Genomic DNA, 14,597 nt, shown 5'->3' with positions numbered 1-14,597 from the left:
ACCAAAGATTAAAAATAAATAAATAAATAATAAATAAATAAATAAATAAATAAATAAATAAATAAATAAAAGAAAGACTCAGATTCAGGGTTGACAGCAATAGCAATTACATATATTTGATCCTCGTCTATAGAGTTTATAACTGCAAATTCATTCACTATTATTTCTACTCCAGAATACATTATCCTCTCTGTTTTTGCCTTGTTTACAGACATGTGCAGAGTAGGAATAACGACCAACAAAACAAAACAAATCTAAATCTTTTTCAGTCACATCACACACACATTCACGGCTGAGGCCACACAGAACAGCACCCTGCTTTGCTTCAGTGTTCATTACTATACACAGGTGATCTTTTTACGGTCTATTTAGTGTTGTGTTTTTCACACTTTTTGTGTTTCTTGGCAATTTTGTTGTTTAAAATGATCCCCCAAGCACAAGGCTTCAGTGTTGTCTAATTTTGCCTAGTGTCTGAGGCTGTGGCAAACTTCCAAAGAAAAGTTATCAGAGAACTTTGAGTTATAAGTGCTATTTGGCCATAAGGACATTATTAAGGAAAATCAATTATATATATTAAATAAGGTATCTTTTTGTTTGTTTTGAGACAGGTTCTCCTGTACTCCAGGCTGGCCTTGAACTTGCTATGTAGCCAAGGCTGACCTTGAACTCCTCCTGATCCTCCTGCCTCCACCTTCCCAGTGTTGGGATTAGAGGAGTCAGTCACCATGACCAGCTAAATAAGGTGGTATCTTTAAAGAGAAACACACACAAAACAGTTATATAGTAATCAGTTGATAAACAGCGTTGTGAATAAAGGTGCATACAAATCTAATTCTATTATTTCCAATAGCAGTACAGTAGTATTCACTATCAGTATTTGTGGTGACTTTCTAGGATGCAATTACCAAGAATAATGAGAATCAATTGCATCTGTACTTCATTTCCATTTTGACATCACTATGCAGTGGCTGATAGACTATGTAACATTCTGAAGGTTTCAGAAAGTAGAACAGTGATTCTAAATATACACAAGCACAGTGTCAACAATAAAGCACTAGTTTACTTTGGTATAAAGATTATAAAGGGATTTTATCTTTATTAGCATCAAAAATTTGAAAAGTTACATTTTCATTTTTCTATATTTCATAATTTTTTCTTTACCAATTTGATAATAATCTTACTACCAATCCTAAGCATAATTTACTGTTGTAAACCTGCAATTTTTACCAATATTGCTTTAAGAACTAAAAGTTCTTACAAGAGAAACAGTAAGCTGACTTGATTATTTTTATGTTTTTCCACATGATCATTCTTTATTCATGTGTCTGATTCATCTCCTACTTTGTATCCCATCATTTGATTCTGCACAGCGACTGTGACTGCCAATTTCAATAAAATACTCACTATAAGGTAGTCTATGAGAACATTTAAAGGGTTTTTAACTTTAAATTTTCATTAGTAAATCAAACAATAGTTTTAGCCACAAAAATGAAAGTATCACCAAGGTATGAGCACTTATAAAAGATGATTCTAATTCAGCAGACATTATAAAATGGAGAGTTTAAAATTGGCTTGGATTAAACTACATCCCTCTCAAGTAATATAGCTCCCAGTAATAACTATAATCAAGGACCTTCAAAGAGTTCAAATGAACAAAAAGTGAAAACTGCTGGGGTATACAGCTCTGTGTTAGAGCGCCTGCCTGGCTCAGTTGAGGGAAGGGGGGCAGAAAACTAAGTTTTGAGAGGGGAAAAAAAGAAAAAGAAAAAAGAAAAAAATTTAAGTACTAATTTATGAACAAATCAGAGTCTGATATACATGGAAATTAACTGCCAAGAATCAAAGGTATTCTAGAGTATACATGTAAACTGGAAGTATACCCCCACAGTACACATATTGTGCAGAGACTCCAATAGTATGAAGTTTCCTATTTTTTTAAAAAGCTCTAAGTACACTGATAATGCAACACACACCAAATAAAGCCATTTAAGATCACAAATGCTTCTGTTCAGTGATTTAGACTTCCTTTTAATAGAACTACTGTCCTAATCAGAGTCTACCAAGGACATAACATCCTTCCCCCGTTTCACTTTTTGGCAATCACGTTTAGTTCCTTCTATTCCCTTATTCCTCTATAAATGACTTTATTTTGTTGAAGCTTCAAAAGTCTGCTAAATACTAAGGGAGAAGCCCCACATTTACTTTTGTTGTGGTAAGTTTTGTCTTTAATTGACATAAAAAACTGTACATGGTTATGGGGTGCCATGTGATATTTTGATACATGCATACATTGCATATTAAATCAAGATAAACATACATCTCCTCACACGCTTGCCTTTTATTTATGATAAGAACATTTAAATCCTCTCACCCAGCTTTGTATAATATACTGTACATTACTATAATCTACAGTCATCATAATATGCAATAACAAACAGAATTACTTCTATTTATTTTCCCCAACACTCTCCCCAGCCTCCAGTGCCCACTGTTCTACTCTCAATCTCCAGAAAAGAGACCTTTTTTAGATTCACATGTGATGAAAAGCGCAATTCTTGTCTTTCTGTGCCTGGCTTAACATAATGATCTCCAACCCCATCCACTTGTTATAAATGACCAAATTTAATTCTTTCTTATGGATGAATAATATTCTATAGTACACATGCGCCACCATCAATTGTTACAGAGACTTAGATGTCCATTTCTTGGCTATTGTAAATAGTGCTGTAATAAACATACAGGTTCAGATGTCTTTGTGACATCCTGACTTCATCTCCTCTGGATTTATAACCATGAGTGAACAGATGGGTAATAGTGCACTCTTATTTTTAATTTTCATACTGTTTTCCATATTGGCTATACTAATTCACATTCCTACAACAATATGCAACAGGGTTCTGCTTTCTCCACAACCTAACCTGCATTTATCTTTAAAAAAATGTTTTCTTATTTTTGTTATCTATGTGCATTTGTGCCCGTTTGGGTGTGAGTGTATACATGTTTGTGGGTGCCTGTCAAGGTCAGAAGAGGGCATGTGATCTCTTGGAGCTAGAGGGGTTACAGGCAGTTGTGAGCTGCCTGACATGGATGCTGGGAACTGAACTTGGGTCCTCTGAAAGAACAGCAAGTGCTCTTAACCACTGAACCATCCTGTCAGCCTCCAGGACTTACCTTTAGTTTTAAAAACAGCTCTTCTTCCATACTTTAGCATACCTGCCACTCTTTATTCACTTGTCTGTTCCTAAGCTCTTCTTGATGTGGTCACCAGACTACTTGCTAATGGAACTCCTATTTCTCTTTCTAGCATCTTTTTTTTGCATTGTTGTTCTTGAATGATCAGTTCTCAGTCCTTTTCTTTCACCATTCAGTGAAAATCTACTCACTTCTAGATTCAGCTGTATAACATATATGATACTTAATATGTGTACATATAATATGTGGAACAACATACACATACCTATACAAACTTTATATACTAAGGACTGCCAAATCTCTCCCAAGAACCACCTGGATATTTCTAAAACAATTCTAAATCTCTCTTCCAATATTTCATATTTATACTGTTTGAAGGAATTTGTAAAAATATAATTTAAATTTTCTGCCTAAAATTTTTCAATGTCTTCCTGATTGATATCAGGTTATGGCTAAACTCTTGGGATAGGTATTCAAACTTATTCATAATCTTACATTTTCCTTTCCAGTTTTACTGCTAACTATCTGTACTACTTCCTTCCTCAAACCAACCTATTACCAAATCAAAGTCTTTAAAGGTTCTTGACTCAGGTTCCTCCCTCCTTGCCTTCCTTCCTCTATATTATATTTTCCTTTCCAGCTTTACTACTAACCACCTTCATCATCTCCTTCCTCAGTCCAACCTATTACCAAATCAAGTTCCTTGAGGATCTTGACTCAGTCTCTCCTTCCTTCATATATATTTTCACATGCCCTTTGTCTGACTGCTATACCTTCCTTATTTACCTCTAGAGTCTGTCATAGTCTGTTCATGAGTATTTTGTCTATGAAATCTTGTCCTCCTCAGGACAACGTCCTCTGAGTTCCCCCTAGAGACACTTATATGTGTGTCTCTTGATCATTCTTCTCCCATTTATAATACCATACCTGACTTTAAAAAGCAGTAATCTATTTATCTTTCTGTCCACATGCTCCTATTTTTAAAATATATCACAACTTCATTAAATGAATGTATTAATCCTTGGTAAAGACTTTAAAGATTAAAATTTTCAAAAGTCAAAGAATTTGCCCTTTTTCACAAATGTTGTCTAAACAGTGACAGATCTTCTAAACAGATTATTAAGTAACTAGAGACATTGGCTTTTAATTTAATATAAACCTTTCTATAAAAATACAAAACAGAAAGTAATTTTCTGGGCCCAGATTAAATTTAGCACATGCAATAACATACTGATTAGTAACTATGCAAATGAAAACATATAAATCTTATCATCAAAAAAGGGTGCTGAGAAACAACAAATTTAGTTTAAAAAGTTTTCATGCTAGCAAGATGGACTATGAGTATATCTTGTCAGAATAAGAAAAAACTTACTATAAAAACATTTGGATTAATATTGTATCTTCCTAAATTCTTCTTTTAAAAGGACCAACTATACAAAAACTCTTTTTGCACCCAAGTCATTCTGTTAGTAGCACCAGAAGCAGATCTCATATCAGCAGAGCAGCATTTACGCAGGATCACTCAGATGGGAAAAATCCTGAAACACTTACCAGTTTAATAAACTGTACAGAGCAATGACAGCATCAAAAAGGAGGAAAAGCAAACTAGAAGTATAAGGTGACAAGTGAAAGGGAAAAAAGCTGGCAAAAAATATCATTAGAAATTAAATTTGAAAAGAATGGAAAGATGCTAAAGAGTAAAACAAAATTGGAAGACACAGTTATGAAATCATAAGAGCTTACCTCTTGACGTTTAGAAAAATAAATATTGGTATCATAAAAGTATATGGAAAGGTACTAAGTAAAGTAATAATACATAGAATTTTTTCAGTATAAACAAAATGAAACAAAATTGTTACCTTGATTTCTCTTTGTTCAACAGACTTTTCCCATATTTGCTGATCATATGCTCCAATCTACGAAGAAAAAACCACTCTATTAAATGATCATTGCTGGTACCCAACTCTTCAAGTTCTAAGCCATTCAATGTTCACAGGACACAGATCTGGTGTGTCTTTAAATTTCTGGGATCAATCTTTGAAAATCCCTCTAAGATAATACTGATATTTGAAAACCATGCCCTAGGGAATTCTTGATTTTAAATAAATGAAATTAATATAGCACTGGTATAGTCAAGGAAAAAAAAACACTTCAAAATGACGAATCCTTAATGGAGTTATTTTTATAGAAAAAAAGAAAAATATTCCATAGAATTAGAAATCATAAACTTGCAGACCACAAAGTTGTTTCTTTCTGAGACAGGTTCTCAATCTGTAGCCTAACTGGCTCAAACTCACAGCAACCCTCCTGACTCAGTACCCTCAGTATCTTGCTGGGATACAGATGTGAGCCACCACACATAACTAAAGTTTAAGCTGGTAAATATAGTTGTGAAACAAGTGAGGGCATGGGAAGGAATCAAGAATTCATTGCGCCTGTCTACTCTTAGATACTGGAAACGTCTCTGAACTACACTTCGTCCAGGACATGATGATCTGTCATTACTTACCATTCTTAACCAAGTTCTTTGTTTAAATCCTATGGTCTTCACTTTCCACTTAATTCCCTGTATCTAATAGGACACTGAAATGGGCCAATAGTCCAAATTATTACTGGAAATCTTTATCATTTACATTAATTGGGATTAGAATTTTTTTTAAATTATTTTTATTTTATGTGTATGAGTGCATTGCCTTCATGTGAGTGCGCCCGTGTCGTGCAATGCCACGGAGGTCAGAAGAGGGTTTTGGATTCCCCTGGAACTGGAGTTAAGTATGGTTTGTAGCTGTCATGTGGGTGCTGGGAATTGAACCTTCGTCGTCTGTAAGAGCAATCAGTGCTCTTTACCACTGAGCCATTTCTCCAGCCCTGGGATTAGAAATGAAATAGAAATAGAAATCTTAAGAAATGAAAATTTAAAATTATTACACTGTATTAATCACTTTTCTGTTGCTGTGATAGAAACACTGACCAAAGTAATCTATAGAAGGAAGAGTTTATTTGCGCTTACAGTTCCAGGGGAATTACAGTCAGTCATGGCAGGGAGGCATGGTGGCTGGAGGTGGCTGAAGCAGGAGCAGCAGAAGCTAAGCTCTCACATCATCACACAGGCACAGGAAGCAAGAGACCGACTAGAGATCTGGCAAGGCTTAAGAACTCTCTAAGCCAACCCCCAGTGACATGCTTCCTCCAGGATAGCCACACTTTCTAAAACCTCCCAAAACAGCGCCATCATCTGGGGACAAAATGTCCAAACACTTGGAGCCTATGGGGTACATTTTCATTCAAACCACCACCACATACACCTAAAGGACTTAAGTAGGAGAAAGACAAGCAAAGCTATTTCAAGGAAACTCAAGAGAAAGGGTACTTTCCTATGTCAGTTTATTCAACATTATTTTTTTTTAAGACACAGTCTTACTCTGTTGCCCTGGCTGACCTCAAACTCACAGAGATTTACCCACCTCTGCCTTCTAAGTGCTGAGATTAAAGGCATCCACCACCATACCTAGCCCTCAATATCATTTTCATCTAAACTTTTTTCCCCCTTTCAATTGAGACATGATCTTGCTAGGTAGTAAAGGCTGATCTGGAGTTTGTGATCTTCCTGCCTCAGCCTCCTCAGTCCTAAGATAGCAGGAGCATGCCACCATCCCAAGTTTTAAACATTCTGTTCAAGTCATATTTCAAGAAATGTGAACTTGAGAATGGCAGACATGAAGGAGGCAGAATAAAATAATCTTCTAAATGACTCTGTAAAACCCTCTATTATTTTCTCTTGTACAGTACCTTAATTCATACTACCTTCCCCCTCATATTTTGTTTTTTGTTTTTTTGTTGAGACAGTGTCCCTATGTAACTCTGGATAGCCTGGTACTATGTAGACCAGGCTGGTCTTAAACTCATAGCAACTCACCTGCCTCTTGTACTAATAATTACAGTCCTATTAATCCTGTCTTTTCTTTCATCACTTTCCTTTAATTCCCTATCTTTTAAAGTTACATTATGATACAAATTAACATGAAAATTAAATCCTTCTAACACCTAGCTCAAGCTACCTACACTGAAAATCTCACTTCTGAGTAACTGAAACTATCATTCTATGGAACAAGTTTTAAGTAGCCACATGCAAACCACCACCAACTGTTTACATCTAATAGTAGTCACCCCCTAATCCTCTTCAATTCTGAATTCAATCAAACATCAATCATCTTTTTAAAATAACAGAATGTATAGGTAAAGGAATATATAATCCATAGGAGCAAATCTGCTTTAGCTGGATAATTCAGAATGACAAGGGATTTAAAATTAATTTTTATTTATTATTTTATTTTTATTTTACGTGTATGTGTGTATTGCCTGCATGTAGGTAAGTGCACCCATGTCATGCAATGCCCGCCAAAGTCAGAAATGGCTGTTGGATCCCTTGGGACTGGAGTTACAGACAGTTGTTAGCTGTCATGTGGGTGCCAGGTCTTCTGCAAGAATAACCAGTGTTCTTAACCGCTGAGCCATCTCTCCAGCCCCTAAAATTAATTTTTAAATTAATGTGTATGTGTGCATGCCTGCTTGTCTGTGTGTGCACCATGTGCATGCAGTGCTCAAGGAGGCCTGGAACTGGAGTTATGGGCAGTTCTGAGCCACCTGAGGTAGGTGCTGGGAATCAAACCCAGATCATCTGCAAGAACAGCAAGTGCTCTAAACCACTGAACCATCTCTCCATCCCTATGGCTAGACTGTTATACAATCATGACAGGGTTTATGTTGCTGTTGTTTTGTGACAGGGTCTTGTAACACCACACAGGCTGGCCTTGAATTCAAGAGCTTCCTGCCTTTGTCTCTCTTGTACTGGGATTACAGGCAGGCACCATCATGCCTGGCTATAGCTTTTAAAACTTATTAAAAATTTAAGTCATATAAAATAATTTCATATATAATGTTTTTAAAGTATAATAACTCCACTACATCAAATATTTATAGTGAAATAATAACCCAAACTAACAAAGTTACAGAATGATATAATTTAATATTTATTTTGGCAATACCTTATTTTCATATACAAAAGAATGCCTAATTTCTCTTTTAGAGAATATTGCTTCTATTTCAAGGTCACTCAAGAACATAGATATAGAAATACATACTCCACAATCCTGAAATCAGGAAAATAAAACAATGCCTATGCAACAGACCAAATAAAAACTATTCACTCCTTGGCAGAACTAGGCCAACTCTACTAACAGAGGCAGGTATATAAAGGTACAGAAAGTCTAAGAAACCCTGTAAGGAAACCATATATATAAGTAGAAAGGCTCTTTGAAGGCTGAGATGTTTATCTTGTAAATAGAATGCAACTCTGGGGCTGCAGAGCTGGCTCAGTGGTTAAGAGCACTGGCTAATCTTGTAGAGGACCAGGTTCGATTTCCAGCACCCACCTGGTGGCTAACAACCATCTATAACTTCAGTTCCAGGGAATCTGAGGCCCTCTTCTGATCTCAGTGGGCACTGCACAACATGTGTGACCTTACAAACATGCAGGCATACATTCATACACAAAAAATTAATAAATAAAGCCAGGTGTGGTGGCATATGCCTTTAATCCCAGCACTCGGGAGGCAAAAGCAGGTGGATCTCTGAGAGCTTGAGGCCAGCCTGGTCTATACAGCAAGTTCCAGGTCAGTTGGGGCTATAAGAGACCCTGTCTCAAAACAACAAAAACAAACACACCCTGAAGAATTGGGAAGGGGACTGGAGAGATGGCCAAGGGGTTAAGAGAATTGACTGCTCTTGCAGAGGACCCGGGTTTGATTCCCAACACCCACATGGTGGCTATGAACCATCCTTAATTAACTCCAGTTCCAGGGGAATCTAAAAATCTCTTCTGACCTCTGTGGCATTGCACAACACAGGTGTACTCACATACATACAGGCAATACACTCATACACATAAAATAAAAATGAATAAAATATTTTTAAAAAATAAAAACTCAGGATAAAATGGGTTGTTTTACTGGTTGTAATGCAAAGATGGATGAGTAAGAGTAAGAGCAACTTTCATTGTAATACAAGGCCTTATGGAGTCTTTTTTTTTTTTTTTTAAACTAGTTGAGTGTTGTTTTCAATTACAAGTGATTAAGAATCTACATGGAGGCACCAATTCTCTTTTGCAGTAGACTTCTTTCATTTTAAGAATACTCCCAGAGTGCAACTTTAAGTCACATATGCAAACAGACTGCTTTCTTGGAGAAAACTGAGGGTGCTATTAATTTTCAGAGATAGCCAGGGCTCTGCTTTGTGGTGTACATGCCCTTAACAATCATCATACATATCTATTCAAACAAACCACCCTGAAAATTGTCTTTGCATATGTGCAACACATCAGACACATCATAAAACGAGCACATCAAGATATAGGAGGAGTTCCTAAGGCAGGATTTTATTCCAAACTGAGATTTGGCAAGACAGTTGATTCCAGCACCTGTGGCCAGGGTCAAGTTCTTTCCGTGAAAGAAACATAATCCTACTTCTCAAAGGGAAGAGGTATCTTCTCAGGTCTTAGGGTCATGGATCAGCTGCAACTTGCAAAGGTGTGCAGCCAACATTAAAAACAATGTGACAGGTTTCCTAGTTTCCATTTTAGCTCTGACACAGAAACATTTGGGAGACTAGACTAAGTCAATAAACTTGATAGCAATTGCTTTTTTGTATTTCTGCTACATAAAATGAAACCACAAGGCCAAGTTCAACTATGGTTCTCTGTCAAAAACCAACAAGAAAATGACTACATTATTATCTTAATGCCATACAAAAGCGAAAAACAGCTCAGCTGTAATATTTACCTGACTAGAACAGGAATTTTATTCAGAAAACACGTCTTGAACTGAGAAAAAAAAACTAATATTTTGTTTTGCAAATTTCCTTTCCTTCTTCAGTTTTTCTTTGCCTTCCCCTCAATGCCTCCAGCATGTGGGTATTTGGAATAGTGCTTACATTTTATAGGAACAAAAGAATATAGACCAAAATAATGTTTTGTTTCTCAAATATTTGAATATTTCTATAAATATACAACCACACGGTTCATAGTGACTATATGTTTCAAGAAGGAAAACATTTATTTCCATATTATAACCTGTATTTTCAACAACAGATCTGGTAATCCTATCTCCTGCAATATTCAGAGAGAGAGAGAGAGAGAGAGAGAGAGAGAGAGAGATGGAAGGGGGGAAGTCTGGAAATGCAAGAGTTAACAAAGGGAGGATGAGGGCGTGGTAACATGCATTTTTTATCACAACATTCCAGCACTTAGGGAGACAGAGGCAGGAGGATCTCGGTGGGCTGAAGGCCTGCCTGGTCTATAAATTGAGTTCTAGGCCACCAGGGATACAAAGTGAGACCCTGTCACAAAGAGGGGGAGGGATTGTGAATCAGTAAGCAGAGAAAAAGGCTATATTTAGGCATCTGCCACGATCACCTCTGGCTCCTAAAAAATAATTTGTAATGAATATAATGACATCAGAAGTTCAAATGTTAAAACATAATTAGGTGATGAAATAGGGAACAGGCATCAATTAGGAATTCTAGGAAAGAAGTACCTTTGAAAAACAATGTGAAATGCTATGTTTAGGTGATTGGATTACTCCTTAGGTCACTACACTCAGAAGAGCAGCAGCTCAGGTACTATTAAGGATATGGAAAGCTTTTGCAATGTGATGGTAATTAAGAATTTTGCAGCAGGGAAAACTCTCTAAGAGACAAGAGACAGGTACAGGGAGGTGAGCAAGAGTCTCCCATCCTGCCCCCTGTGGTTGCCCAGGATGGAAGTCTGTTTTCCAAAGTTTTCCCATTCCTGTAACCTTTGTGGCCATGTTACCTTGCTTAATTATCACACGTACCATTTTACTTAATTATCACCTATGTGGTGTTTTGCCTTTTGTTTGCATTTCCCCACACAAGTATAAAAACCCTCCAAAACTTGAACAAGGGTGTGACTCTTTTGATTTATGGGTCGGTCCACTAACATCAAATTAAAACTTCCTCTCCTCACCTGATTTTGGCTATTGGTCTCTGATTTTTTCCATAACATTTCCAAGAGGATAAAGAGAGAGTATCTTGCCTCAAAAAGGTAGTTGCTGAGTAAGGTAATGGCCCACACCTTTAACCCCAGCACTTGCAAAGGCAAAGGCTGGCTCTTTGTGAGATAGAGGCCAGCTGGGGCTGCAGGGACACCCTGTCTCAAACGGCCCCCCTCTTCCCAGAAATAAAAAAGCAACAACAAAAAGGCAGCTATCAGCAGTTTAGAGTACTTATATTAAGAAATTAAAAGCTCAAAAATGTGCATAAAAAAGGTAAAAGGCAGCCCTGATTTATAAACGCGTTTTAAGCACCCAGTTCTGAACAGGCATACTATATACTACTGCATGCTAAAAAACTTTTTTACTACCACTACTGTGCTATTTTATTTTTCAGAATCTCATGTAAGAAACTCTGAAAGGCAAGCCATTAATTCTCACAAACACAAAAAGATAATATAAAGCCCAAATCCCTTCCTAGTTTGTCCCACTTGACAAATACCAGATAATTAAGTGCCAAAATGAATGTAGTCTACTTTTGTTTGCAAGAGTGTATCTTGTTAGTATCTACTAAAAGCATGACAAGACTATCCCAAAGGCAAGAGGAGAAAATAAAAAATGTCTTGAGGAGGCTGGATGGCTCAATGGGTATCAATCCCCTGAACCCACATGGTAGAAGGAGAGAACTGAATCCTGAAAGTTGCCCTTTGACTCCATATGTGCTTTGTGGCATGCACAGGTACACACACACACACACACACACACACACACACACACACACAATTTGGATAGCCACAATGTAAGAGTATGTCAATGCTGGAAAGGTTCAGTGCGACTAAGAGAGCAAGTTAAACTAGTAAAGTGGCTGCAGATTCCTGTGCAGAGTCACAAAGAGAAAAGCAAAAAGCAAGGTGTTTGGATCAATGCCTTTTTCCTAATTAATAGCCAATGTAATATTTTTTGATAACTGCTTATACTTTATAAATGAAACCAAAATATCATTTGTCTATATACCTAAAATATAGCCATAACAATCTATATAGAAGCTTCATTTTAAAAAGAAGGGGCTGAGAAGGAGCAGTCAAAAGCTCTTACTGCTCTTGCAGAAGGCCTATGTTCGGTTCCCAGCATCCACAGCAGGCAGGTGGCTCTCAACAGCCTGTAACTCCAGTTACAGGCGACTCAAAATCCGCTGCCCCCCACACACACGGTGCAAATAAATATGCAGGCACACACACACACACACACACACACACACACACAATTTTTTTAAATCTTTAAAAAATATAATTAAAAAATAGAGTATAAAGTTACTAAACAGAGCAGTGGATGTCAGAATAAAATATTAATCACCACCGCCAACAAAAAAAAGTAATCACCAATAAAAGTAAACTTTACTTGCCCAAATTATGTTGTCCTCCTGGGCATTCTAAATTATCACAAGCACTTCTACTCTGCTGCTAAAACCTACAGAAGGAACATCTAAAGGCCACTTAAAAGCATTAGAATTGATGACCTTCAGATAAATCTCTGCCCATTACTAACAGAAGCTAGTTATTCTGGCTTAAAAAAAAAAAAAAAAAAAACAACCAAAAAAACCTTCCCTCCCCCCTCCCTTAAACTAACCCAACTTTTATCCATATCTCCTTTATTAAGGCCTGTTTCCTACTGTTCTAGGGAAGGGTATACAAGGAACCTAGAGGGATAAAGGGAAAGAAGGAGCTCAAGAGAGGTAGGACCATAGAAGAAGGGTATTAGTAAGGGAGAAAGGGAGGAAATGGGGGCACCTTAAGTGGGAAAACCATGATGGAGGGGTGAGACAATGCGAGAGATAAACAATGCCTAGCTAGTTTTGAAAACCAGAGGGAACCATATTACTCCTACAACCTACTGACAAATTATACATAGCAGATCAAGAAATGTATGTCTAGGTAAGGTTTATCTGAGAACAACCAGTCTTTGCCCAAGATTTATCTACATGACACACAGTAATTAAAAGTACCAGGCTGGTGGAACTAACCTTCTTGGGTGTTGAACTTTGAGGCCTGTAATAATAATACTTTGAGGCCTATAATAATTTGGTAAGAGGGACATAAAGGACAGTTTTTGCTCCTTGCCCTCCTAGGTCAACTACTTCCAAGGGACTAGGAGCATTTCTCAAAAGGTCCTATAATGGTGGTGGGTCACCTGCCTCTTGATTAAGGAGGATGAGGAGACCCCACCAGATGGACTTGAACCAGTGTCCAGTCTACAAAGAGGAGGGTCAACACAGAGGAATCATTTCCTCCATGCTTCCAAGCGAAGCCAACCATGGTTGAGCAGGACCTTTGATTTATCTTCACATAGATGGAACTGGTAAAAGAAAGGAGCCAGGGGCTCCTCCCAAGCCCATGTGACTCCTGAGGAACAGATCCTCAAATGACCTTAAGAGTGAAAATAAATTGGTTTATCTGGACCAACTGTATGGCCTTAAACACCCAAAAGGAAAGTATAAACAAAGATTAAAGGGGCCAATATAATTTCTTAAGAGTCCATATGCATAGCTAAAGGCTACATAGCAAGCAACAATGCCAGATAGGAGATACCTTCTCTTGAGTGGTTGGCCAGGGTGGCCAAAGGGACTCCCAGATAGTAAGTAACCCAGCATAGAAATAGGAAAATGAACAGCAGACCCCAATCTTATCTAAAGGAATATTGACATCTGATTACTGCTAGATGAGGAACAGCTGACCCTCCTAAAACAAAGACCTCTAGAAAAGCTGACTAGATTCACCAGAAGGGCAAGTAGTGGGGAATAGCTAGGGGTGCCGACAACACAGCAGACAGTAGCAGGGATATCAGAGTATAAAGGCTCTAGACGGGGGAGGGCAGCTATGGGAGGGTGCTATCTGGGAAGTGGGTGTATAGTCGAATGAGATGGTTTGGGATGTTTTGTGTGATACACACATACACACACACAAAAAAAAAAAATCAACAAATTTTTTAAAAATGCATTATATTTGAGGAGGAAGCATGGAAATTTACATCATGCTAATTAGTAGAGGTGATAAACAATACCACTGAAATCTGCCCAATGACTTTATAGACATACACAGGCACCAAGGATCTAAGGGCAACCAATTATAACTAGTAATATTCAGATATATACAGATTAGAGATGCAAGTACCAACATCTCAGTGTTAGTAGCAAAAACAATGAGTCTGTCTGCAAGGAATAGTATATTCTAAAATGAAATGGAGATCTTTTTTGAAGGTTAAAAACTCATCCAATTTTATGTTTTCCAGGGCTTATACTGAGTTCAATAATATATAACTATATTAATTCAACTGTGAACCTAG

At 37.3% G+C, this 14,597-nt stretch overlaps 1 protein-coding gene across 3 annotated transcripts in view; it reads right to left on the bottom strand.

Annotated features, from left to right (window-relative positions):
- Phtf2 (putative homeodomain transcription factor 2) overlaps positions 1-14,597 on the bottom strand; it is a 139,284-nt gene that overhangs the window by 53,356 nt on the left and 71,331 nt on the right. For all 3 annotated transcript variants that reach the window (XM_008830781.3, XM_029562366.1, XM_029562365.1), the window contains one exon: positions 5,052-5,108. In XM_008830781.3, the coding sequence (XP_008829003.1) occupies positions 5,052-5,108 (57 nt within the window). The remainder of the gene's footprint in view (positions 1-5,051; positions 5,109-14,597) is intronic.

This window comes from Nannospalax galili, unplaced genomic scaffold (assembly GCF_000622305.1).
Source record: "Nannospalax galili isolate Female #2095 unplaced genomic scaffold, S.galili_v1.0 scaffold312, whole genome shotgun sequence".
In the NCBI taxonomy this organism is placed as follows: domain Eukaryota; kingdom Metazoa; phylum Chordata; class Mammalia; order Rodentia; family Spalacidae; genus Nannospalax; species Nannospalax galili.
Note: the sequence above shows the minus strand (reverse complement) of the source record. Positions and strands in the feature narration are given on the sequence as shown.